Source organism: Mesoplodon bidens (genome assembly GCF_964165515.1).
Source record: "Mesoplodon bidens genome assembly, chromosome: 16".
NCBI classification, from domain to species: domain Eukaryota; kingdom Metazoa; phylum Chordata; class Mammalia; order Artiodactyla; family Ziphiidae; genus Mesoplodon; species Mesoplodon bidens.
Window position 1 is genome coordinate 10,108,068 of NC_138173.1, and position 27,851 is coordinate 10,135,918.

Sequence of the window (27,851 nt, forward strand, 5' to 3'; positions counted from 1 at the left end):
AGAAGGATTTCATACAACATTATATTTTATTTATTTATTTATTTATTCACTTATTTATTTTTTGCGGTACGTGGGCCTCTCACTGTTGTGGCTTCTCCCGTTGCGGAGCACAGGCTCCGGACGCGCAGGCTCAGCGGCCATGGCTCACGGGCTCAGCCGCTCCGTGGCATGTGGGATCTTCCCGGACCGAGGCACGAACCCGTGTCCCCTGCATCGGCAGGCGGACTCTCAACCACTGCGCCACCATGGAAGTTATATTTTTAAAAAAGACATTGTAGTGGGAAAAAATCGTAGATTTAATGATGTTATAATTTGAAAACTTCTATGTAACTAAGTAAATTAAAGATAAGGCACAAACTTGGAAGGTATATTTACAAAATACAGAATTTCAAAAGTGTTCATTTCTAGCACATACTGAAGAACTAAAATCAACAAGGAAGAAAAACAACCTAATAGAAAAATTGGAAAAGAATATGAAAAGACAAATCAGACCTTCACTAGTCATCAGGGAAATGCAGATTAAAGACAAAATAATATGTCACATCCATCAGAATGACAAAAATGTGAACCTAAGTCAAGGGTATAGAGAAATTAGAATTCTCTTAACACTGCTGGTAGAATTGTAAAGTATTACAACTGTTTTTGAGAGCAATTAGACAATATCTGGTAAAGGTGAAGATGCACATATTCTGTAACACAAACACTTTTTAGACTTAGGTATGTACCCTAGAAAAAGGCTTGCATGTGTGAATAAATATATACAAGTATGTTCTTTGTAGCATTTTTTGTAATAGTGAATTATTACGTGCAACTTACATCATTATCAATAAAATAATGAAAAATTGTATAATTAATAGATAATTATGATGCATGAAAATTAATATCTTGGAGCTGCTTATAAACAGAGTTAAATTTCTTTTAATAAATAACAGGGACTTCCCTGGTGGTGCAGTGGTGGTGTATGTTCTTCTAGGAGTTTTATGGCTTCAGATCTTATATTTGAGCCTTTAATCCATCATAGAATGAGTTTGGAGGTGTTCCTTCCTCTTCAATTTTTTTGGAATAATTTGAGAAGGACCTAACTCTTCTTTAAATGTTTTGTAGAATTCACCTGTGAAGCTACCTGGCCCGGGACTTTTGTTTTGGGGGAGTTTTATTATTACTGAGTCAATCTCATTACTGGTAATTGGTCTGTTCATATTTTCTGTTTCTTCCTGATTCATCCTTTTTTTTAATTAATTAATTTATTGGCTGCGTTGGGTCTTAGTTGCTGTGTGCGGGCTTTTCTCTAGTCGTGGCGAGCAAGGGCTACTCTTTGTTGCAGTGTGCGGGCTTCTCATTGTGGTGGCTTCTCTTTGTTGCGGAGCACAGGCTCTAGGCACACGGGCTGCAGTAGTTGTGGCACGTGGGCTCAGTAGTTGTGGCACACGGGCTTAGTTGTTCCGCAGCTTGTGGGATCTTCCCGGACCAGGGCACGAACCCGAGTCCCCTGCATCGGCAGGCGGACTCTCAACCACTGCGCCACCAGGGAAGCCCGAGTCTTGATTTTTTATCCATGCAGCCACTCTGTGACTTTTGATTGCAGCATTTAATCCATTTACAATGAAGTTATTATTGATAGGTAGGTACTTATTGCCATTTTTAAATTGTTTTCTGGTTGTTTTTTGTATTTTTTGTTCCTTCTTCTTTTGCTCTCTTATAATTTGATGACTATGTCACTGTTATGTTTGGATTCCTTTCTCTTTTTTGTGTGTGTATCTGTAAGTTTTCATTTTGTGGTTTCCATAAAGTTTATATATAAACACACACACACATATATACATATAATTATATTATTGTATAAATTACATATATATAAACATATATATGATTATATATTATATATATATATGAATTATATATATATATAATTATTTTAAATTGATGATCTCTTAAGTTTGAACGCATTATAACAACACTACCTTTTTACTCCCTCCCCCGACTTTTAATGTATTTGACGTCAAATTTTACCTCTTTTTGTTCTGTGTATTATTTCACTACTTATTGTGAATATAGATGATTTTACTCCTTTTGTCTTTTAATGTTCTTACTAATTTTATAAGTAGTTGATTAAACCTTGAATGTATTATGCCTTTACCAATGAGATTTTTTCCTTTCATAATTTTTATAGTTCTAGTTGTAGCCTTTTCTTTTCCACTTAGAGAATTCTCTTTAACATTTCTTGTAAAGCTGCTTTAGTAATGCTGAACACTTTTAGCTTTGGCTTGTCTGTAAAACTCTTCATCTCTCCTTCAAATCTGAATGATAACTTTGCTGGGTAGAGTATTCTTGGTTGTAGGTTTTTTTCCTTTCATCACTTTGAATATAGCATGCTACTCCCTTCTGGCCTGCAAAGTTTCTGCTGAGAAGTCAGCCGATAGTCTTAAGGGAGTTCCCTTGTGTGTAAGTAGTTGCTTTTCTCTTGGTGCTTTTAAGATTCTCTCTTTATATTTAATTTTTGCTATTTAATTACAATGTGTCTTGGTGTAGACCTCTTTTGGTTCATCTGTTTGGGACTCTCTTTGCTTCCTGGACTTAGATGTCTGTTTTTTTTCCCCAGGTTAAGGAATTTTTCAGCTATTATTTATTCAAATAAGTTTCCTGCCCCTTTCTCTTTCTCATCTCCCTCTGGAACTCCTATAATGAGAACGTTAGTATGCTTGACATTGTCCCAGAGGTCTCTTAAAGTATCCTCATTTTAAAAATTCTTTTTTCTATTTTCTGTTCAGCTTGTGTGGTCCCCAGTCACTGATCCATCCCTCCATATCATCTAATCTCCTGTTGATCTCTTCCAGTGTATTTTTTACTTCAATTGTTGTCTTCTTCATTGGTGCTGTACTGTGTGTATATGTGTGTTGGGTGTGCAGGAGTAAAGTTAGTCTGACATATTGATTGAGTGAGGTCAGAGTCAGCCAAGGGAGGCCCAGACACATCAGTTCTGTATAACATTCCTGTGGCCAGGGGCTGAGTCAAGCTGAGGTAAAACAGTTGCTCACAACCTTCCCCAGAACTTCTCTGTTGACTCCAGACGGGGCACCTGCCTACCTGTCAGGGAATATTGGGTGGCTTCTATCAACAACAAAAACTGGACAGGTAAAGAGGTTGATTATTCTGGCTGTTGCAATATAGACAGCTCCCCGGATCTGACTATCAGGGTGTTTCACTCAGGAGGTTTTGCCTTAGACCTTCATGGAAAGGGGTGAGCAGTGGCTTCTGGGGGTTGTTCTGCAAGCAGGAGAAGTCTGTCAGGTATCTGAACAGGAAATGTCTTTCTCCGCAGTTAACAAGTTTCAGGAGGACAAAGAGGTCTAACCTTGCCTAACCAGTCATGATAAGTCGTTCTAATCATAGCTAATTACTAATGAGACATAGAGCAGGAAATTGGAGACTTTGTCAGCAGGTCTGGGCAGAAGAGAAAGGTCTGTGTTTGTTGATCTTGTCAAACAAACATAACTTGTCTCAGAACAATGTAGGGATTAGAGTAATTTCTGAGGAATTTTGGCCAGAATACAAAATACACACACTTCATCTCCCTTGCCCCTTCCCCTAGCTGCTGATTCTGAGAGGTCTTGTGTAGAAAGGGTGATATTTTTGGAAAAGGTTGGTGTGCCTAGAAATAGAGACACAGATGTAGAGAACAAATGGACACCAAGGGGGGAAGGGAAGGGTGGGATGAACTGGGATATTGGGATCGACATGTATACACTAATATGTATAAAATAGATAATGAGAACCTGCTGTATAACACAGGGAACTCCACTGTAGAGTAGAAACTAACACAACACTGTAAAACAATTATACTCCAATTAAAAAAAAAAAGAAAAGGTTGGTGTGCCTAGCGTATACGTGGGGTTAGGAGTCCTGCGATTTAAGGATGGAAAAACAGATTGGGCCTCAGGTGCCAATTAGTCATTTACCCGCATGCAGTGTTGCTCTGCCAAAAGTTCAGAGAATGAAATCTTGCAGAAAAATAACTGCAGCAGTGGAGGGGTATATAAAGGCAGGACCAGTGAGAAGCTGGTAGTCTAACAAGAGAGGCTATGACAGCAGGTAGGATGAGAGATGATTAGCCTTAGAAATGGATCATGGTCAGATATTTGCGGGTAGGACTGATAGAATCTGGTGGCCATTGAGCCCTGTGGCCTGTCGAATTGGGTCTATTAGAACATGGTGGTGTTGCCGAGAGCGTGGACTTTACAGCTAGGCCAGCCGAGTTCAGTATGATTCTGGCATTTACTAGCCCTGTGATTCTAAGCAAGGAATGGACACTTTCAGAGTTGAGTTCTCTTTCTGTAAAAACAGGCATAATGCCACTTACTTCTTTTTTTCCGCAAAGATTGCATGACATGTATGTGAATCTAATATAGGGTCTGGCACAAAATAAGCAATTCATACGTTTGAGTGCCCTTCAGCTGACATTCAAGGCTTCCCATATTTTGTTTCCCAAGCATCCTTCGAGACAGAAGGCCCACACTCCTGTAGCATTGCCCTCCCTCCAAAAATACAGGCCTACGTGCGATTTCTCAGACGTGACCTACTCTTTCTGATCTCTGAGTCTCTGCTCATGCTATTTCTTTGCCTGGACTAGCCTCCCTCTCCTCACTTCTGATTGCTTTCTGGGGGAGTCCATTCTTCTTAAAGGCTGTGCTTCAAATGGTACCTCCGCTAAAAACACATCCTCTAGATCCCCGGGTGGAAATGATCTTTCCTTCTGGTAAACTCCTAAAGCACTTTATTGCAACCACTCTAAAGATTCTTACACTATACAGGTATCCGCTGCTTTTCGAAAGGCTGCTTTACACCACTTCACTTTTGCAAAAACCTACATTAGTACCTGTTTTCACTAACCGAAAGAAATCCCACAAGGATTTTTGCTTTTACAAAAAAAGGCTAAAAGCCAAAATAGCGCTCAGTGTTTGCTTTGCCATGAGCCATTATAGAGGCGGCACCACCCAGAGCAGTGAGAGTGACACTGCCAGGCTCCTTCCTGGAACCACACTTAGCATCTCAGCATCCAGCATCCATAGCTTTGAACTGTGTCTATGAGCACCTGTGCTTTCTCTCTTTACTTTGTGCATCCGTTAGTGTTACCCCATTTTGGCTTAAGCAAGATTTGGTAGGAAAGCTCTACTCTCAGATACCAGGAGAAACCTGTACTGCACTTCACCTGGCTATTTTAGTATTTTTTTCCCTTAAATATCCATTTATTTTTTAATTAATTAATTTTTGGCTGCGTTGGGTCTTCTTTGCTGCGCACGGGCTTTCTCTAGTTGCAGCGAGCAGGGGCTACTCTCTGTTGTGGTGTGTGGGCTTCTCATTGCGGTGGCTTCTCCTGTTGCGGAGCACAGGCTCTAGGCATGCGGGCTTCAGTAGTTGCGGCATGCGGGCTCAGTAGTTGTGGCTCGCGGGCTCTAGAGTGCAGGCTCAGTAGTTGTGGTGTATGGGCTTAGTTGCTCCGCGGCATGTGGGATCTTCCCAGACCGGGGCTAGAACCCATGTCCCCTGCATTGGCAGGTGGATTCTTTTTTTTTAATAAATTTATTTATTTATTTATTTATTTATTTTTGGGTGTGTTGGGTCTTCGTTTCTGTGCGAGGGCTCTCTCCAGTTGCAGCGAGTGGGGGCCACTCTTCATCGCGGTGCGCGGGCCTCTCACTGTCGCGGCCTCTCCTGTTGCGGAGCACAGGCTCCAGACGCGCAGGCTCAGTAGTTGTGGCTCACGGGCCCAGTTGCTCCGCGGCATGTGGGATCTTCCCAGACCAGGGCTCGAACCCATGTCCCCTGCACTGGCAGGCAGACTCTCAACCAGTGCGCCACCAGGGAAGCCCCTGGCAGGCGGATTCTTAACCGCTGTGCCACCTGGGAAGTCCTACCTGGCTCTTTTAGATAAGTATTTTCTCTCGTCTAGGTAGCATCCAAGTAGTTTTTCTATTCACTATAGTACTTAATTCAATGTACAGTGTTATCAAAAGTAGATATTTAATAGACTGATATGCTTGACTTGGATAGAGAAGAGGCGAGCAGTCAATCAAGTGCTCGCTGTGGGGGAGGGAGAAGGATGGGATGTGCCCTTGCCAGCCAGACATTAGTGGGGACACACTGCTGCCGATCCTCATTTTACTGCCATCTTTCTGGTTCAATCTTTGTAACTTGTAATTCCTCCACAGCATCCAGGTGGGGCAAAATTCAACACATAGGCCAGGAAGGAGTGTTTCAGACACCACCACCTTACTAGTTTGTTGAGTTTTGAGTTTGTCTGTATGTTTGACCTGTTTCGTGAGCTACTGGCTTAATTTAGGTGGGAGACAAAGATATTCTTAGCTCTAGGACTTAAGTGTTATTTCTGTAAGAAAAACATAATTTTTTTTTTTTTTTTTTTTTTTTTGCGGTACGCGGGCCTCACTGTTGTGGCCTCTCCCGTTGCGGAGCACAGGCTCCGGACGCGCAGGCTCAGCGGCCATGGCTCACGGGCCCAGCCGCTCCGCGGCATGTGGGATCTTCCCGGACCGGGGCACGAACCCGTGTCCCCTGCATCGGCAGGCGGACTCTCAACCGCTGCGCCACCAGGGAAGCCCGGAAAACATAATTTGACAAATGGAATCATGATCTGGGCTCATAGCAGTTTCAGAATCCAATTATCTGATTTAGTGACACACTCTGGCTTTTCTCACTTAGAAGTTTTAACTTCTGAAGTATGCATGGCTTAGTTTTATGAAGTTAATTTTGGGTCCCTTTCAGCACAAGAAGACAGGGGAAGATGGTATTGAACTGAGCAGCAGGAAAGCCCGTCTGCAATTGAAACGTTTAAAGAAAACATGGCCGTTTTTGTAATGGACAACTAGATGCGATACTGTTTTCTTAACCTCTTCTGTAAGGAAAAGCAGTTTTTGAAAAAGAATGCCTAATATTCATACTTAAAAATGAAAAACAAACAGCTATAGTTTGTGTGAAAGATCTTTATTTTGTTTTGAACAATATTAAAACAAATTATCGGGCAGTTCAGTAACACAATGAGCACATGTTAGAGTTAATCTTTTAAAAGGCACCTCTGGTGCAATTACAGTAAAGTAATAGAGACAATTCAATAGTTATTTATCTTGCCACCTTATAAAACTGCCTGTTCATTTTACATTGTTCTTTTAATGTTCTTCAGTGAATCGCTGCATTTCATAAAAAATTCAAAGTCCTATTATGAAATGTACTTCTATTGATTGACTTATTTTAATTCTATTTACTGTTAGTAACATCATCAATGAATCGTATTTAAAAGACATTTTAAAATACTATCCTTTATTCTTGTGCTAAAGTAATCATTCCTTCACAGAGTCCTAAGAAAGTGTTTTAAGCACCCAAATGTGAATGAAGTGGAACTTTGTGATGTAAACCTTCTAGGAATAAAAGTTGGGTAAACTAGAACTTTTTGTTGTTGCTGTTATTTATACTTTGTAAATAGTTTTATTCTGCTGTCATTTTTAATTATACAATTTTAAATTGTATGATTTTGTAAAGAAGATTTTAACATTTTTTAGAAAACAGCCATGATCCAATATTTTAAATTAAATTTATAATGTAAAGTTACCTTCCCAATGCTAAATCAAAATCAAACACATTCTCTAAAGAACATTCACAATCACTTTCAATTTTTCACAGATATATGTACAGAGAATCATAAGTATCAGCTCATCTGATTAGAATAATTTTCTTATAAAGAAAAACACCCTTTACATATTCTTTCACAAAGTTACTATTGTATGATTAATGTTGAAACCCAACTAAGCTAAAAAATGTTTAACAAATTTTGTACACTGTGTTCTTTCATTTTTAAGTTTAAAATAAAATTTAAAAATTATAAAATACTATAAAAATTGTTATAAGTTGAAAGCTATATTGACATATCTTTCTCAATAAATGAAATATGCTACAGTACAAACAGCACATTTTAACTCCTGATTTTTTTTAAAGTAAATATGAATTGTAGGATTTGGCTAGAATGTTCTGATAATACAGTAAAACCCAAATTTCTTCATGCATAATCTGAAAAGTTCCAGATGTAGTTGACAGTGATTTTAAAATGTAAACATTTCCTTTCCCTTGTGTAGTTGTGTTACTGTTCAATTAAAAATAGAGTCCACGTATACGGCAACCAAATATTATTCCACCTCTGAATCTCTATGTAGTTAACTGTATCAACATGAATAATTTCATAGAGACCTATTGATGCTACACATAAGAGTTTATGGCATACAGACCCTTCAATCAAAAGTTTCTATTGTGCACATATGGTAAAATAGAATTTCCCTGAGGTGAACTACCTTGCTGGCCCACAGAAATAACTATATAAAACTGTATTCAGATTTTAATCTGAATTATAGTCTATCTGACACGCACCCAAAATGAGTATGAATAGATTTTTATAATCAGTTGATTTGTGCTAATATTTCTTTTCAGTGGACTATTTATTCATTTATAATCAAACCAGTGTGACCAGAAAAATTGTTTAAAATAAAACTTTTGAGAAACACACCGAAGTGCGCATGAAAAGATACTTTAGAGATAACTTTCTTCCAAGTGCAAAAATCAGGAACCTCTTTTATGCTTTTAAGGTATAATAATATTTAATTACTTTAAAGGTAAAGAAAAGATATTTAAAAAGTAAAGAAATTTCCCAAATACCCATGTTGCTCAAGTTAGAAGATTTTTACATTGAAAAAAATCGGAAAAGCATTAGTTTAATAATTCTTTTTCTTTCATTCATATAACCAGGTAGGATCTTACTCATGTATTTTTAATTAGGAAGTCTTTCACATTAAATAACTTCTTCTCCTTTAACGGTCTGTGAAATGCTGCTGAGATAATTTTCAGACTTCATTATAAAATTTGTCCACTCCTGACAAATGTCCTCCATGGAGTATTCTTCACCACCGTATTCCACTGGAAGAATGTCTGGGAAATGCTGAAGTAACCTTTGTTTGGAATTGTTCCCATGCATATGAATCTGAAACAGCCAAAATGTTTTAGAAGGTATGCCCTCTGCCTCTCAGTATATCAGATGCATTTCGAATGGAAAATCAACACTGTAAGATAAGGTGCTCTCATCACTTGTAAGATAGGAGCGCATGTATAGATACTATTGATACATCCTTTATTCCTCTGCTTATGAAGCTAATAATTTTACTTATGTTTAGATTGTACTGCTTATGAATCTGATCATCTTACTGTTTTCTTATATTTGCATCCTTATAACTATACAATATTTACAAAAAGCTATTCTTTTTTCTTTCAAAAGTAGATTTTTAAAACTCTAAATAAAATCGCTTTATACATTCTATTCCCTAATGTACAGGCGATTCTTAGCAAAAGATCGAATATCCTGGGATGGTTCTGTAGATGATAAAAATGTTCTTCCTTTTATTAGTTCATATTAAATAAAAGCATATACTTGAGCACGCAATCAGGTACGCAGGGAATAATTTATGTGGTACAGTTGACAGATAGTCTTGGCTAATAAACAATTAAGAGAAATTATGATGGTTGAGAACTTTAAATTTTTGAACATTTTAAACTATAAAAATTGATCATATAATGTCCTGAAGTTAAAATAAAGACTTGGAACCTTTGATTAAAAGCACATCTTGTTAAAAATAAATACATAAGTATCTTTATTCATCTGCTAGGATTCATCTGTACATTCAACAATCATTTAATAAGCACCTACTATGTGCTTAGGATATGAAGACTGAAAGATGAATGAAACAAGTTTTTTGCACTCAGGAACCTTGCAGTCCCAATCCTTGATTTTTTTCTGAAATGTTTAAAATATTACCAGCTAATTGAAAAGAAATTCAACTATCTCTTCAGGAAGGGAGAAATAAAATCATTCATAGAGTACTGCCAAAATGCTTTAAGAGAGAAAGTGGCTAGATTTGGTCCTCCCTGCCCTCCCCATTTTGGCAAGTCTGTTTCATGTCAATTAACTTTCATTGAAATGCTCCACTTCTCAATTTAAAATTTTTCTTCTCTTCTTGCTCTCCTGTTCATTAGGTTCTCCTGTTTATTAGGTTCAGTTTATTGTTGTATTCGTTTTTTGGTCCAGAATATAACCCAAAATAGAAATACTTATTTTTATGTCTGTCAGCGTTCAACAGAAGATGGCCAGCTATTGTCAAGCTATACTGAAGAGAGGAAAAGAAGAATAAACAAAAGAACCCGGCTTTTATAAGAATAAAAGAATCTTCCATAGGGGCGGTTCTTCTTGAAGACAGACAGAAATACCTACTGGAAAACCTCAAAAGAAGCTCTAGGGTCATCATTTTCTGACCAGATGCAAGATGTTACACTTTCTTAGTATGAAAGAATATACTTTGTAACATTCCAAATATGCTATTATCACTCACATTACCAGTATTTCTATTTAAATAGTTTTTGAGATTTAAATTGTCAAAGCCTTTAAAACCTGTTTGTGTTCATGCATTAGATGTTGCCAACGTTTGTCTAAATAAATGCTCTAAAAATTATCCTCTACAGATTCATGCAGAAGAGTGGTTGCCAGTTTGGGAACTCACACTCTATTGTCAACACTTGAAAAATCCCAAGTAATGTTAGATATTCACCTGAGATAAGACTCCGCAAGATAGGTAAGAAACATCAAATTGGGCTTCCCTGGTGGCGCAGTGGTTGAGAATCCTCCTGCCAATGCAGGGGACACGGGTTCGATCCCTGGTCCGGGAAGATCCCACACGCCGTGGAGCAACTAAGCCCGTGCGCCACAATTGCTGAGCCTGTGCTCTAGAGCCAGCAAGCCACAACTACTGAGCCTGCAAGCCACAACAACCTCTGAGCCTGCATGACACAACTACTGAAGCCCACATGCCTAGAGCCCGTGCTCTGCAACAAGAGAAGCCACTGCAATGAGAAGCCCGCGCACTGCAACGAAGACCCAACGCAGCCAAAAATAAATCAATACAATAAATAAATTTTAAAAAACCAACATCAAATCTATCTGCTTTAACTAACATGACATTAAGTCACATACCTTGGGTACTATGGTTTTCAGTTACACGTCTAATTTAAGCATATTTATTATTTACATAGATAATACATTCACACGGCTAGAAATCAAAACAAGATAAAAGATCCATAGTGAGATGTCTTGCTCCCAACCATATCCTCAGCTACCCCATCCATACCTCTCTTTTGTTCCATACAGGTAACCACTTTGGTTGTTTCCTTGCATATCCTTTAAAAATAACTTTTATGCGAATATAACTATAGATTCTGATTTCTTCCGTTTTTATACAAAAGATAGTATGAACACTATTCTGCATGTTCTTATTTCCCTTCACAATACATCCTGCAAATCTGACTGTGCTCCATTGTGTAGATTCATCACAGTTTATTTAACCAGTTCCCTCATGATGAAAACTGGGTGGTTTCCAATATTTTGCTACGATGAATCCCCTTGTATATGTAATTTTGTTTATGAGCATGTATATCTGTAGGATAAAAATCCCAGAAATGTGAAGGCTGTAATTTTGATAACTATGACCACACTGCCCCCTATAGGGAATATATCATTTTGCAGTTTCACCAGCCATGTGTTAGAGGTCCAGTTTTTCCACAGCCTCACTAACTTGATTTTTCAAAACTAAAAAGAAATTTTATAAAAGTAGTTGGGTTGTTAGATAAATATTCAAAACACTGGGCCAATGCTGTGTGTGTTGGGGGGAGGGGTGGAAATAAGAGAGCAATTTTTAAATAACAAAGGAGTGGAACATTTGGTACAGAAGAATAGTGACTTGGATATGTTTTACTTACCCGTTCCTTAATTTTTTCAGTCAGAAATGGTTTAACCATGGAAAAGACAGCATGGAAAATTATTGGCTCATTTATCAGATGGATACCACGAACTTTTAATGGAAAGGAATCCTTTGAAAATAAAGAAAATGTCTTGTTAATGACAAAGCATAAATCAATATGTAATCCTATCGACAAGCCCCTTCTTTGAACACTTGCTAAACTTACAGCAACACCTAAAGTGTGATTTTATTTTCAAAATTATTCCATCAACACAATAGCCTGCTTTATAGTTCACTGTCCCTAGATTAAGAAAAGGTCTCTAAAAAGGTTTCACCTTGTAGTTTAGGCAAAGTATTTTAAGAAATACCTGCATCTTTCATAAGCAGGACACAGAAAATATCTTCCCCAATCACATATAAATGTGCTTTTGAAAAATCAATGAGTCATTTGGATATTTAACCTTTCCCCTCAAATTTTTATTTTGAGGAAGAAAAATCAAACTTTCATAAAATTTGAAAGAATAGTACAATAAACACACACTTTTAAACTTTTGACACGGGTCTAAGTCTTTCACATCAAAGTATTATCGGCTTTTTTTTCTAAGGTTTAAAATGTTAAGGTTTCAAAGAAAAACCTCATCAGTGGTTTCCCTACCCAAAGATGTGTTGTTAATATAGAGATTTTTCCTGCCAAGTTTCTTTCATGCAAAACTTTTTTTTTTTTTTCTGCACATAGCTTTTAGAGATGTGTTATCAATTGTGACTTTTCCTTTCAGGTTCTTTCTATGAATAATTTTATTTTAAACATAATTGCTAATATGCTCTCTAAATAACTTGCACCCCGTTTTGTTTCACTGACATAATACAATTTTTGTAAACATTGTGAGCTTTAATACTGGTGCTATAATCCATCAAATGGATGTACCATCATTTAAGTAACCCTTTTCCTATTTCTGGACAAATAAGCTGTTTCTAATTTTCTTCTATAAAAATTGATGCTATAGGGGGCTTTCCTGGTGGTGCAGTGGCTGAGAATCCACCTGCCAATGCAGAGGACGTGGGTTCGATCCCTGGTCCGGGAAGATCCCACATGCCGCAGAGCAACTAAGCCCATGCGCCACAACTACTGAGCCCGTGCACCGGACAGCCCGTGCTCCACAACGAGAGAAGCCACCGCAAAGAGAAGCCTGCGCACCACAACGAAGAGTAGACCCCGCTTGCCGCAACTAGAGAAAGCCCGCATGCAGCAACGAAGACCCAACACAGCCAAAAATAAATAAAATAAATAAATTTATTTTTAAAAAATTGATGCTATAGTAACTATCTTTACGAATAGAAGCAATGGTGGTTCTAAGTACAGCTTTTATCTTCAGATATCCTAGATTGGAATCCCTGTTTCACTGCTGACAAAATGTGTATGCTTGGGCATTGCTATGTCACCTCTCTGACATAGTAAAATAATTTGTAAAATGGAAAAATTAATAGTCATATGTCATAAGCTTTGGTGTAGCCATTAAGTGGTAATGCACTTGAAACACTTAGCAAAATACCTGGCACCCAGTAAGCTATTATTATTCTACACAAAGTCTTTGCTATATTTAAGATTATTCCTTGGCTAGGTTTCCAAAAGCAGGATTACTGGGTCAAAGATGATGGCCATTTTTAAAACTTTTTTTTTTTTTTCCCGGAAAGAACTGTATCAATCTATACCAACCAAAACCTACATGACATTTTGTTGTATCATTGTTATAAATATTATTTTTTGAGTCAATTTTTAATTTAGGAAGAAAATTTTAGTGACTGAAAGATAAAATCACCACATTATTGTTTAAATATATGAATTCTGTGGTTAGAAATTTTGAACATATTTTCACAGTTTGTTGCAACATCCTTTCTTTTTAAATTAATAACACTTTACTTCCTCTTACCGTTATTGAATTCTATGTATCATTTCTAAAATTTTATTTAATTTTCTAATAAATGTACTATCCCTTCTCTTTAACGTATAACTAAATTTGTATCTCTTATTTGGAAGTATTATCCCAAACAGTTAAAATACACACTTACTGTAAGAACAGCAGCAATCTTCTTGGCTACAGATGGAGTAATTTGAAAAGCATGAGAAAACTGCCAGCCTTCCAAATCAAAGACGGCCTTGATTCCATTCCGTTGTGTTTCTACCTCCTGTACAATAAGCTCGGATGTGATTAGACTTACACGAAACACATCATAAGCTGTGAAAACTTTTGGGTCCCAGTGTGCTAAAAAAAAAAAAAATGTAAAAAATCATATCTCAGCACTGTGTAAAGAATCAGAAAGATTTACAAAAGGAAACGAATTCTTTTTAGACTTAAAGGATCAATAGAAATAAAACACGTACAAAGATCATGAATTGAGTAACAGATCAATTGGTGGTCCAAGAACACGTGCCTGTGTCTCCCTCCCTCCCTCCCTCCCTCCAATCCCTAGCAAACAACAGATTCTTAAGAGCATGGAGAAAATAAGAGAATAAATGCAGCCTGGATTTGATGGCCAGAGGAAACTACAGCCCAAAATATGCAGGATGGAGCTGTGGCTGAAGGTGGGAATGCCTCTGGGTATGCTCCACGCTCGAAGGTATTGCAAATGGGAAAAGCAAGGCTCTGGATTATGAAGAATAGCTACGGCCCCATCGTAACCACAGAGGCTGCCGCTAAGGGTAACGTGCGAGGAGTAGACAGGCAGGTGGGTCTCTCTGACACCCTCCGTGACGAGCAGCGTGTAGGAGAGGCACGTCCATATAGGCTAGAACAGTAGTGTGAGCTCGGAAACCCGAGTCAGGGAAGCACTCGGGTAGCCAGCTCCCCGCACCCAGGAAAAACAAGGAATACCTGTGCTAAGAAGAGGAGCTACTGAGTTCTTGTCCTCTCCCCTCCCCCACCAGTCCTGGGGCAGGCCACGTCATGCAAAATTGACAGTAATGGATAGGCAAGCAGGTGATCTTTAAAAAAGATATTCAACCACGAAGAATTTTAATAGTTTTAAAGACACAGACACACAAAGAAGAGAGGATCCAAACTCAATAGACAAAGGCACTAAAACGGAAGGAAACAGCTAATAAAGCAAGAAACATTAAAAGAAACAAAATTGTTTCAGTGAGGAAAAAAAGATACTGTAGGCTATTGTCATAAGAACAGGCTATTATGAAAAAGAATCAGTTGAGATGTTGGAAATAAAAAGATGACACTTCAAGCAAATCTCAGTTGATGGGATAAATGTCAGAAAAGACACAGCCAACGAGTGAATAATAGTTTGGAACATAAGCTGAGGAAGTCTCTCAATCTCAACACCGAAGACCCAGGAGTCAATATGTATGAATAAAAAGTTAACAGACATGCAGCTAGATCCAGAAGTTTCAAAGTCCAACTAATTAGAGTTCTGGAAGGTAATAATACAGAGAACAGGGAACAGAGGAGAGAGGAATAGTAACAGAAGAGAAAATTGTTCCAAAGCTGGACAAAGATGCAAATCTTCAGATTACAAGGTTCATGCAATACCTAACAAGATGAAGCGTTAAAAAAAAAAAAAAGATTCATGACTAAGGAATGGTAAAATTCTAAAAATACCAAAGTTTCTGGCTTGAACAACTGGGTAGAATGGTGGTACCATTTGTTGAGACAGGAAACACTGGAAGAAAAGTGTTTAGGAAGGAAGGATCATGGGCAGTTTTGAACACTTTAGAACGGTGACTGTGAGATGTCCAGTCGGATACAGCTGAGATAGGGAACTGGTCGTACGGAGCTTTGGGGACCAAGAGATAATGGGGGTGAAGATACAAATCTCAGAGTTTCTGTGCTTATAGGTCTATAGCAGGGAGTACCATGGACTTATGTTTCTCTCTGTTATGGTAGAGAGGTAAGTAGCTCAAGAAGAGGAGGCTGCGGCCAATATCCTAAGGAATTTCGGAATTTACAGTAGAATACCTAGTGCCAGCAAAGGAGACTAAGAAGAAACAGTTAAGTTGGAGGAAAACACCAGGAGAATGTGGCATCAGAGAAGGGAGGCAGATACCTCAAAAAAGAGGAAGAGGTTTGCTATGTAAAGAGGTCAAGTGAAATAGCACTAAACACATCCATTAGATTTGGTGAAAAGGTCACCGATGATTTGCTAAGGTCATTTCACCAGAGAGGTGGCAGTGAAACCAGACCAGGGAGCGTCGAGAGGACCTGTGAGAAAATGTGGATGGTGAACATAACTAACTCTAAAAATGTAGCTGAGAATGAGAGGTGTGGGGAGATGGCTAGGGTGGAGGCTGGAGGGTCTTACGGGATTAAGGAGCTTTTGGATGGCTGAGCCTAACAGATTTAAATGTTAATGGATAGTGTGTAATAGCAAGGAAAACTCTAGAGATGAAGAAAGAGAAGGGATAATTAGAGGTATTCCTAGAAAGGTACAATGGAATTGCCCTTTATTTTTAAAAGCCTCAGATTCCTGGTAAGAATTTGAATAATCAATCCATGGATAAACCAGTTCACATATACTGTACGACTTCAGACACTGGCTGAAAGCTATAATGGTGCAAAATATGAACAGAATGACTGAAAGTCTGCAGTTCAGAAAACAGTGACTGACCTAAATTTCTGAGCCCACCAGCATAGTTGTCTAGACCTGTGCTGTCCAAATAGTAGCCATTAGCCATATGTGGCTATGTAAATTTAAATTAATTAACATTCAAAATAATTAACAGTAAATAAAACAAAAATTCAGCTTCTTAGTTGCAAGCCACATTTCAAGTGCTCAACAGCTACATGCAGCTAGTAGCTACTGAGAACAATTTCACCATCATAGAAAGTTCTACTGGACATTGCTGGTCTAGACTCTAAGCTCCTTTAAGGCAAAAGAAAAAATTGCTGTACATTCTTAATTCCTTCTCCAGCAACTATCTAACATTTATTGAGTGCTTAGTACATACCAGGTAATTTTCTAATTATATTTTATATATACTGTATTGCAAGATTTAATGCTCACAGCAACCCTATGAGGAAAGTTTCTGCTATGCCCATTTGACAGATGAGAAGGTGGAATTATAGCTGCACAGCTTTCCATGTAGTTAGACGTAGCAGAGCTGGGATTCCGACCCAGGCAGCATGCCCTAGAACCTGTGTTCCTGAGAACCAAGCCAGTCAAAACTTAATGCTCGGGCTTCCCTGGTGGCGCAGTGGTTGAGAGTCCGCCTGCCGATGCAGGGGACGCGGGTTCGTGCCCCGGTCTGGGAGGATCCCACATGCCGCGGAGTGGCTGGGCCCGGGAGCCATGGCTGCTGAGCCTGTGTGTCCAGAGCCTGTGCTCCGCAACGGGAGAGGCCACAGAAGTGAGAGGCCCGCATACCGCAAAAACAAACAAACAAACAAAAAAAATCTTAATGCTCGCTGCTAAATTTTACTTTTGCTGCTATAGTACAGTAGTGAGTCTCAAAAGGCATAAAATTAAGTCCTTTGGCTTATAGGCCAATAATGGCAAACATTTAGTTTCACCTTGGGTTGTCCTGCTGGACTGGAGGAAAAGGTTCTGTGCATTCTCACTGCTTACACTGCACAGAGATGGTACCAGGGAAGGAGTTATGCTAACGTTCTACCCAAAAAGCTCTACCACAGATTTCCTTTTTTTAGTTCCTCCCATTAATTCAATTAAATTTAGAAAATTTATAAATATAAATTTATCCTATTCTTTCATTTTACTCATAAAACTCTTCTGAGTTTCTCCTTCCGCCCTGGAGTAACATGTTAGTCTACATAACACTCAGAAGATTTGCTGCATACTCTCCTGTCCGACCGTCACTAAACTGATATGTTTTCTTGATTTTAAAATCTCTTTGAGTTAAACAGTACACTTATAAATTAAGAACTGCAAGAGGCCCTCGCTACAGGGAGATCAGCTCGGTGCTTTTTTACCACCTAGAGGGGTGGGATAGGGAGGGTGGGGGGGAGATGCAAGAGGGAGGAGATATGGGGTTGTGTGTATAGTATAGCTGATTCACTTTGTTAAAAAGCAGAAACTAACACAGCATTGTAAAGCAATTATACTCCAATAAAGATGTTAAAAAAAAAGAGGCCCTCGCTAAACAATAGAAGACTGTTGACTTCTATTATTTAAGGTGTTTCTGATCAAAGTAGCACATTTGCTTTTTCACTATTAAGGTCTCATTTTTACTTCTTAACATGAGCAAACCCAAAAAAAACCTCCAGCCAGGCGTGCAGAGCCAGGATACTCGCAGAAGGAATCACCTGTAGGTTTCCTTCTTGTGCTCCTGGGACCCCTGAGTAGGGTTGCCAGATAAAATATAAGAAGCCCAATTAAAGCTGAATTTCAGATAAACTGGATATATTTTTTAGTCTAAGTATGCCCCATGCATACTAAAAAAAAATTATTCGTTGTTTACCTGAAATTCAAATGTAACTGGACACTGTAGTTTTTATAAAACAGTTTCACTTGCTACATAAAACACGGATACTTCACTAAATCTGGCAACTCTACCCTTCAGGAACTCAGGGAACCTCATGCAACTTCCTATAACACCGGTGAGGCAACGACAGGGCAGAAGAGCACTTGTCACGTCTGGTTTACAGACAACGACGTCACGATTAACCCAGTTGTATTTGACACAGAAGCTGGAGCAGAAAAATAGAATCATTCTTCTTAGTCTTCTGCTACCTTTTCAAGAACTAAATGCAGGATCTTCTTGCAAGACAGCCAAGGGCTGAGTTATAGGCAGGTATCTTATCTATAAGCAGGCAGGAAAAGCAAATCTATAAATATCTTTAAGTTCCCTAGAATATTTACAGATGTGAACGTTTCTGTAAGAGGATAATTCATAAGATTCTGCTCATGAAATGTTGGTTATCTTTGTCATTCCAACCGGGCCAGGAAAGGATGCTGGGGACAGTGTGAATCCTCTGTTTTGTGCCATTTTTAATCACACACAGGTCGAAGGGAGGGGCAGAAGCTATAGGTTTCCAGCCTCCAGGAAACACTAGGAAGACCTAGGGGTGAAAAGAGGAAGCAGCGAAAAAAAAGAGGGGAACGTGGAACAGGGGTTCTTTAACGCTTGCCTGGGTGCTGCTTCCCACGGCCCCTTCCTCCGCCTGGAGAATGAGCCCCTCGCTCCTCAGCCTGGGGCAGGACCCAACCACCGTTCACTGTCACTCACTCCAAAAATATCTCATAAATACCTACCATGCGCCACGCCCTGGTTTCGGTGCTCGGGAAACCTCAGCGAACAGAACACAGACAAAATCTATGCTCTCGTGGAGCTTGTATTATTATGGTTCAGAATTCTTATTTGAATTTTTGAAACACTTTACCTTGATCTTTTTTACCTTTTCCACCTATTTGTCTTCTCTGTTTTCTTTTCCTCTTATTTTATATAGTTAACTGTGTGGAAGAATGGAAGTAGGATTTTCATTGGTTTTGGATAATTTTCTCACAACGGCCAGTTTTATTATATTTGGGGGACCTTAAAGACTAAATAAGGGACGTCCCTGGCAGTCCAGTGGTTCAGACTCCAGGTTTCCAATGCAAGGCGCGTGGGTTCAATCCCTGGTTGGGGGACTAAGATTCCACATGCCGCATAGTGCAGCCAAGAAAATATAAAAAATTAAAATTAAAAAAAAAATTTTTAAAGACTAAATGAAACCCAAGTTAAAACCTAAAAAGCTAAATTCTTAAATATGAACTCATGGAAGCTTCCGATATGGCGGTCAAGAAAAATAAAAAAGAGGAAGTGCCGTGTGTGACCTACCAATTCTGTAAATCAGAACTTTGCTGCCAGTGGGGTCTCGGGCTCTCAGGACGCCGACGTAGCCGGCCTTCAGAAGGCCAAGAATGCTTCTAGGATGGAGATCTGCACTTATTTCTGGACATTCTGCTCTCCACTTATAGTAGTTTTTTAGTAACTGGAAAATAAAATAAAACTTATCTACAGATAGCATACATGGTAAGCATTTTCTAAGAGCGATAGGAAAGTCTTGGCATTATGTAGGGCCCTCGCCATGTATTATGTCAGGATTCTAACCTGGGGTATCTTTTTAGCTGTAAAAGCTAAAAGCACACTTCATGCAGGATCTCAGGTGATAGGAGTTAGTCACAAATTCAAAGTTGAGGAATTTTTATTTGTCTCCTGTGGTAAAGAGTCTCCCAAAGATAGCTGTCAACGATGCCTCCCCTCCTGGTGTGCACGTCATTCCTTCCACCAGCAGGTGGAGTCCATTTGATTCCTTCCTCTTGAAGCTGAGCTGGCCTCGTGTCTCGCTTTGATGGAAGTGACACGGTGCTTGGTTAAGAAGCCTGAGACCTTCTCTTTTTGCTTTTTGGGATCCAGACACAACGTAGGATTATTAAATAATGAATCTCTGCAGAGAGGGGCCCTGGACAATGAGAGGCCATCTCAGATAGCCTGACCTCAGCCATGGTCCCTTCTCATGCAACGTGGAGCACAGACGAACCATCCCCACTGAGCCCTGCCCAAAGTGGCACATTACAATAAACAGCCGTGGTTTAAGCCACTAAATTCGGGGTTGGTTTGTTACTTAGCAATAGAAGGCTGAAACATCCACCTTTTAGTCTTTGTGAATAAGGAAGAAAAGGAATCAGTCAGATGAATTAACTCTACAAATGTTTTTGAGCATCTGCAACGTTCCACACACTTAGTGAGGCCCTTGAGGTATAGCAGTGGGCAGAATAAAATCCCTGCTCTCTTTGCACCTCACCAGCTGGTGACAACTGGATCATACAGGTCATGCTATGTAGTGAAGAGCTTGATTCGCAGGCTGCTGCTGCTTCAGGAAACCTTTGACTCCACCACCTACTATCCATTCGGTCTTGGCATGTATTTAACTGCTCTGAGTCATGTTTTCTCAACATGTGTCTTGCAGGGTTCTGGGTAAAGCATACATGGGCATAAGGAGTGGTAGTCAGCCTTGCTGTTCTCTTAATAGGGAAAGTTATTTAGATTAATTGCTCATCCAAGTTTTTAGTGCAGGTTTATATTAAAGATAACTAAACATTTTTGGTTTTTATTTTCTTTCCTAGAAAAAAGATACAAAGGAACATTTCTATACCGTACTAACAGAAAACAACAAAAATTGACTTTGTTAACGGTGGTATGCCCTCGGAGAGCCTGTGGAACAGTCTGCCTGGATATTAGGTCTTGGCAAAATATGGTTTGAAAGCACCGCATTTTCTTTTTTTTTTCCAAAAAAAACACCACTAATGGTTACTCTGCATTTACAAATAATACAAACATTGTCAGTGTATTGTGGAGAATACTGACATCAAATTATACAGTTAAAATTTATTATATTTCAATTTACCTTTCCATGATTTTCAGTATTCTCGGTTTTTCTAAAACGACAGTATATCTGTTTTGAGTTTAAAGAGATCTATTAGTAACGTGGAATCAAAGTTCAGATGAAAGGAAAGGACAAATTTTGCATTTGAGAGTCACTGGAATGAACACGAGAACTGTAATCACGAAGTAGTCATGATCTGGAGGAGAAACTGCAAAAACAAGTTTAAAAAACCAAGTAAAGGGTGAAATTCCAAGCCGTGGGGGATGTCAACGGCTGGGAGTGGCTGGGGGAAGAGAGGATCTGGTTGGACCACAGCAGAACTGGCACCACAATGTACAGAAGGGAGGGAAAGGCATCTGTGCTGCTCTCCTCCTCACTTCTTTCTCTCTGATACTGTTTCCCTCTCTTTCTTTCTCCCTGTCATTTCTGCATTTAAGAAACTTTCCCTAACTGTTAAAAAAAATGAGAATGCTACTAAGAGTTAAATGCAACAGAGAGGCTAGAAAGAAAAAAAGTCAGTAAATTTGCCAACAAAGAAATAATTGGTGACCTAAATAGCAGATTCCAAAAGCAGTAAGAACAAAAGATACCTTGTAGATCCTGATACATTCATTCTATTCTATAAGATGAATTTCTCTTCCTTCTCCTGTCTTACGGGGCATCAGAGTACGTGTTACTAGCGTTTTTAATGTTCATTGCTTTTTTCATAGTTCCCTCGGATGGAAAACTAGTCCTTTTAATTCTAATTCAAGCAAAACACCAGAAGCAGCATAGGAGCTCCAATACAGAAATAACAATTTTATTTTCCCATGGAATAATAAAAGTTATAGCTTCATTAACAGGGATCGTTTTGGGGCTTCCCTGGTGGCACAGTGGTTAAGAATCCACTTACCAATGGAGGGGACACGGGTTCAAGCCCTAGTCTGGGAAGATCCCACATGTCACGGAGCAATTAAGCCCGTGCGCCACAACTACTGAGCCTGTGCTCTAGCACCCATGAGCCACAACTACTGAGCCCATGCGCCACAACTCCTGAAGCCCGCACACCTAGAGCCCGTGCTCCGCAACAAGAGAAGCCACCGCAATGAGAAGCCTGCGCACCGCAACGAAGAGTAGCCCCCACTCGCAGCAACTAGAGAAAGCCCGCGCAGCAACGAGGACCCAACGCAGCCAAAAATAAATAAATTTTTTTTTTTTTTAAAAAAGGGATCTTTTAGGGAATAGAGGCAGGTTCCTCAGCTTATTGATCTCTGCAGAGTGCTGGGCACTTAGGAGATAGGTACATGTGTTGAATGAAAGAATAAATTAATACATGATTAAACCAGCTGGATCCACATGCTTGAAAAAAATGACTTTCATAAAGATGCACAAATTGCCCTCATACTTTTGACACTTGACTTTTGCAGACTGAAGGCTCTACACCTGGATCTTTGATTATTACGTTTCCACTGATAAATAAATTCAAGTCTGGTTGACATAAATAAATTATGTAAATGACGTAAACTGCTACCCAGCAATTCTCCAACAAACAACATAAAGTCCACAGCAGAAAAAAAACTGCCTGCGGGTGAATATTCATTATGGAAAGGCACCTGTTTTGTACTGCCACTAGCAATAAATAAATATAAAAAGTTAGAGCTTATTTTAACTCTGCTTTGTAACAGAGTAGGTTTCTCCTTACATTTTTCATGTACTTTCCAACAAAATTGCAACCATATTTGTGCCACTTTTCTGGGGTTTAATGGCATCATTTCAATTCCTGCTCTCGACCATTCTAAGAGGTAACTATTGTTACCCCATTTTGTTGGTAAGAAAACTAAACTGGAAGAAATTACACATTTGTTTCAGGGTAGTAGCTACCAGAAGCAGAGCGGAGTCTGAAACTGACACTTGATTCGGTGAATTTTACAAAAGAAGCTGCATTTAGTGGGAAATGAGCAGGGAGCATCAGTGGAATTTTGAAAACATTGAAGTATTTGGGAAAACTATAAAAATAATTAAAGAATAAAAAACGTATCACATAGAGCAAAAATATAAGGAGGAATATTCACTTGTGAAAGATAAGATTCTGTATATTCACAAGAATATATAGAACAGACAGAGGTTAACGGTTGGTTGTTTTAAACAGATGGGGCAAGTACAGCTCACTTGAGAGGGCAGGCTCCCCTGAGTTCAGCTCAAGTTCAAAGTCTTGCTCTACCCCTTGATAACGGCGATATAGGACAGTTACTTACTCGTTACATCTCAGTTCCTTCTAAAATGAGAAAATAATGAGATAATCCACGTAAACACTACTTACCAAAGTAGCTGGCACTCCCAAAGCTATTAGAATTCACCAAAGTCACTAATTTGTTATAACTTCAAATACAAAAACTAGAATAATGAGAAACTTCATTAAAACTGAGGGACTTATCAAGGTTTCTTCATACACTAAAACGATAGGGCTTTCATATTTTAAATAAAGGAGTGTAAACTGAATTAACTGCCTCTGTGGAGGAAAATGAAAAAAACAGTTTCATACTCTTAACTGTCCCTTTTTCAAGTTGGCAGAAAAATAGGGCAAAGGGTTCACAGAAACTTGATTCCTATCCAGTAGATTTGGACACAGTCCTGCTAGCCAGCTCCTCAAAGACATGATGCAATGAAAACAATTCAGGAAAATAAATAATACAGGAAAAAAATATACAACACAGAGGATGGAGGTAAATTTTATTTCATCTTCTATTTAGACATTACTTTTTTTAATTGGAGTATACTTGCTTTACAATGTTGTGTTAGTTTCTACTGTACAGCAAAGTGAATCAGTTATACATACACATATATCCACTCTTTTTTAGATTTCCTTCCCATTTAGGTCACCACAGATAACAGTAGAGTTCCCTGTGCTATACAGTAGGTTCTCATTAGTTATCTATTTTATACATAGTAGACATTACTTTAAAAAAGTAACCAAAATGGGGACTTCCCTGGTGGTTAAGAATCCGCTTGCCAATGCAGGGGACATGGGTTCGAGCCCTGGTCTGGGAAGATCCCACATGCCGCGGAGCAACTAAGCCCATGCGCCACAACTACTGAGCCTGTGAACCTAGAGCCCGTGCTCCGCAACAAGAGAAGCCACCGCAATGAGAAGCCGGTGCTCTGCAACCAGAGAAAAGCCCGCGCGCGGCAACGAAGACACAACGCAGCCAAAAATAAAATAAAATTTAAAAAAAACTTTAAAAAAAGTAACTAAAATGAAATCTGTAAATCATACACTTGTAATTGTTAGTTACCTATAAATGTTTAACGCCCCATTAGAGCTACACTTTTCATTGGACCTGAGATTGTGTCTTCATATCTAGTAGCTGCTGAGTAAGTATGAGGACACCTTAGTAGCCATCTGATAAAAGAAAAGAAATAGGTAGGCTCCTATTTCATTCTTAATGTCAAAATGAAGTCCAGTAGATCGACAACTCCAACATAAAAAATAGAAGTCATAAATTACTAGAGAAAATTTTGCAGAAGGGAAGAGCTTATGAAACTAGAAGCAATCACAGAACAATCAAATCAATACATTTGATTACATAAAAACTTTAAAATTCTTCACAGAAAGAAAATAGCATTAACGATGCCAAAAGACGAACCACAAACTAGGACAACAGCCTATTTTCTTTAATACATGAAGATATGAATAAAATGTTTTATATTTTATTTAAACAACATGGAAGAAAATAGCAAAACAAGCAGTTAATTAGAAAGGAATTTTTAAATGTTAAATATATGAAAGATGATTAACCTCACTTGTACTTAAATAAATGTATATTATAATAATAATGAGAACCAGTTCCTCATTATTATTAAAATAATGAGAAACAGTTCCTAGCAGGTTGACACACAGATCATAAAGTTTGGTGACACAGCATGGGTGATAATATGGGGAAAGACACCATTATGTATTGATAATATAGAAGTGATAAAATAAGTGCAAACACTTTGGAGGACAGTTGGTCTACTCATCGACACTGAAAATGCACATTGCATTTCATCCAGCAATTGTGCAAGTTCAACTTACCCTATAAGGATTTTCCTATTTTTGTATTGATACAATGACAAAGACATACTAGAATACCCAGCTGATGTGGAAGAAACCCTATTTGTCTTGGTTTCTGTGTTTTGTGAACTGCCAAGCAAATTGTAGAAATTCAAAAAATAATCATTGAATGAAGGAATGAACAGCATGCACAGCAGCATTGCCAATGTCTGATGACAACTCCTATGTCCAATACAGGAGACTGGTTAATACATTTTAATATAAGAAATTGAGACAATGCAATAGTACACAGCCCCCAAAAGAATACGACACATGCTGAAACAGATTCACCTCTATGATAAATTATGTTAAAAAGGCAAAATGTAAAACACATACATATGCTTGTGTGACTGTAGATTACACCTGGAAAGGTAAGAGGCAGGTAACAGTAACTGCCACTGGGTAGGAGGCTGGCAAGCTAAGGTCTGGGGTGAGGAATTTTTTCCCTTAGAAAGTTACTTTTAGGAACTTACTTTGCATTCTTTACTATTTATGGATTTTTTTTTTTTTACCGTCTGTACTTCTTACTTTTCCAATTAAAAATTAGTTACCAACAACAAAAATCCTCATACTGAGACAGCTGGGACTCTGCACTATAATACTTCCTCTGCCTCCCAGCTCGCCGTGTGACACTGAGCGAGCCACTTGGAGAAAGGGCTAGATCAAGTTCAACTGCAGAGCGCTTCCTAAGTGCCAGGCCCTGTGCTGGGTACGTCCTGTTCCGTTAAATTGGTTAATGTTCAGTCCTGGAAACCAGTCATCGCGGGAGGCCCTTTCACCGTTATTTAACAGGTGAGGATGCTGAGTCCAAAGTGCCAGAACTCAAGGTCGTACCCCTCTTTCTGATTCCTGTCTTCCCACCACCCTGCTCTCAACCAGCTGTAATAACACACCTGGAGCCACAAAAGAAGCGCCGGGCTTGCCTGGTGGCGCAGTGGTTGAGGGTCCGCCTGCCGATGCAGGGGACACGGGTTCGTGCCCAGGTCCGGGAAGATCCCACATGCCGCGGAGCGGCTGGGCCCGTGAGCCATGGCCGCTGAGCCTGCGCGTCCGGAGCCTGTGCTCCGCAACGGAAGAGGCCACAACAGGGAGAGGCCCGCGTACCGCAAAAAAAAAAAAAAAAAAAAAGGAAGCGCCTCATCCCCATCCTCCCACTCAAAACACTCTGGACTGCTTTACCGTCTTGACACTTCAGTGTTACTATTAATAATACTCTTTTGCTAGGATTTGGCTTTGGATCTTCAGTTTTACTGGCAATTTCATTTCCCCCACCAAACGTCGAGTTACCTGCTAAGATGGAATAACTCTAGGCTTCCCACTTTTCAGCTGTCATTTTCTTTTATCTCACCCGCTCTGCCGCGGAGAGTGGGGCATTTCCCCTAAACTTTATACGTTCGGGAGACTCGTGCAGGGCAGAGATCCAGTGCTTGGGGTCAAATGGGCCCTCTCCCTAGGAGGCTCCAGCGTTTTTCTAGGTTTCCCGTTTCCACGACCCAGAGAAACTGCAAGGACCAGCGCGGGAATCCTCAGAGCTCCCGCTCCCGCCGCGCGGTGCGCTCGGGCCGCGTCCCCGCCGAGGTCCGGCCGGCGAGCCGGGCGTCGGCGAGTGTCCGGGCCCAGCCGCGGCTTCCCGGCCCATCCCCCGGGTGCGGCCCGGCGGGGAGAACCCCTTACCCGACAGGCCAGGTCCAGATCGAAGTCCCGGGCGCGCAGGAACCGCAGCAGGAAGGCGTCGCTGAGCGGCCGCCGCGCCGGCCGAGCGCCCGCCTCCCCGGCCCGGCGCCGCAGCTCGGCCAGGCTGGGCTGCAGCAGCGGCGAGTGGTCGGGCAGCCCGTTGAGCTGCGCCCCCGCCGCCGGCCCCGGCCGCGCCTCCGCCATGCCCGCCGCCCCGCTCCCGCCGCGGCCCGGGCGCCGGGGAGAGCTCGGGCCCGCCTCCGCCCCTCCTCCGCGGGCAGCCCGCGCACGCCCCCCGCACGCCCCGCCTGCAGGGGTGAGCCCGGCCGCTCCTCACGCGAACCACGTGGCAGCCCCGACGTGCTCAGCGCTCTGCAAGCTCAGGTCGGAACCCCAGCATGCCCAGTAAGGAAGGCACTGGTGCTCGACGTCAAGGGGAAGATGACAAGGTTTGTTTGCCTCAGTTGATTGTGATTGGTTGGGTGTTTTAAGAATAGTTTGCTAGAGTACTTAGCTTTTTCCCCTCCCTTCCTCCCTCCCTCCCTCCCTCCTTTCCTTTTCCTCCCTCCCTCCCTCCCTCCCTCCTCCCTCCCTCCTCCCTCCCTCCTTTCCTTTTCCTCCCTCCCTCCCTCCCTTCCTTCCTCTCTCCCTCCCTCCCTCCTCCCTCCCTCCTTTCCTTTTCCTCCCTCCCTCCCTCCCTTCCTTCCTCTCTCCCTCCCTCCCTCCTCCCTCCCTCCTTTCCTTTTCCTCCCTCCCTCCCTCCCTTCCTTCCTCTCTCCCTCCCTCCCTCCTCCCTCCCTCCTTTCCTTTTCCTCCCTCCCTCCCTCCTTTCCTTTTCCTCCCTCCCTCCCTCCCTTCCTTCCTCTCTCCCTCCCTCCCTCCTCCCTCCCTCCTTTCCTTTTCCTCCCTCCCTCCCTCCTTTCCTTTTCCTCCCTCCCTCCCTCCCTT

General features: G+C 40.4%; 1 protein-coding gene across 2 annotated transcripts; it reads right to left on the reverse strand.

The window, feature by feature from the left end:
- Window positions 1–6,781: 6,781 nt before the first annotated feature.
- TTPA (alpha tocopherol transfer protein) lies at window positions 6,782–27,107 on the reverse strand (the record flags this gene model as incomplete). 2 transcript variants are annotated; one of them, XM_081258045.1, is made up of 5 exons in its annotated part: window positions 6,782–9,034; window positions 11,854–11,964; window positions 13,902–14,095; window positions 19,612–19,765; window positions 26,904–27,107. In XM_081258045.1, the coding sequence occupies 5 exons, from the start codon at window positions 27,105–27,107 to the stop codon at window positions 8,846–8,848; spliced, it is 852 nt and encodes a 283-aa protein (XP_081114171.1). In that variant the 3' UTR covers window positions 6,782–8,845. The 2 variants fall into 2 exon arrangements, with proteins under 2 accessions (XP_081114171.1, XP_081114172.1); XM_081258046.1 differs by lacking the exons at window positions 11,854–11,964; window positions 13,902–14,095 and having other exon boundaries at window positions 8,860–9,034.
- Between the last annotated feature and the right edge of the window lie 744 nt (window positions 27,108–27,851).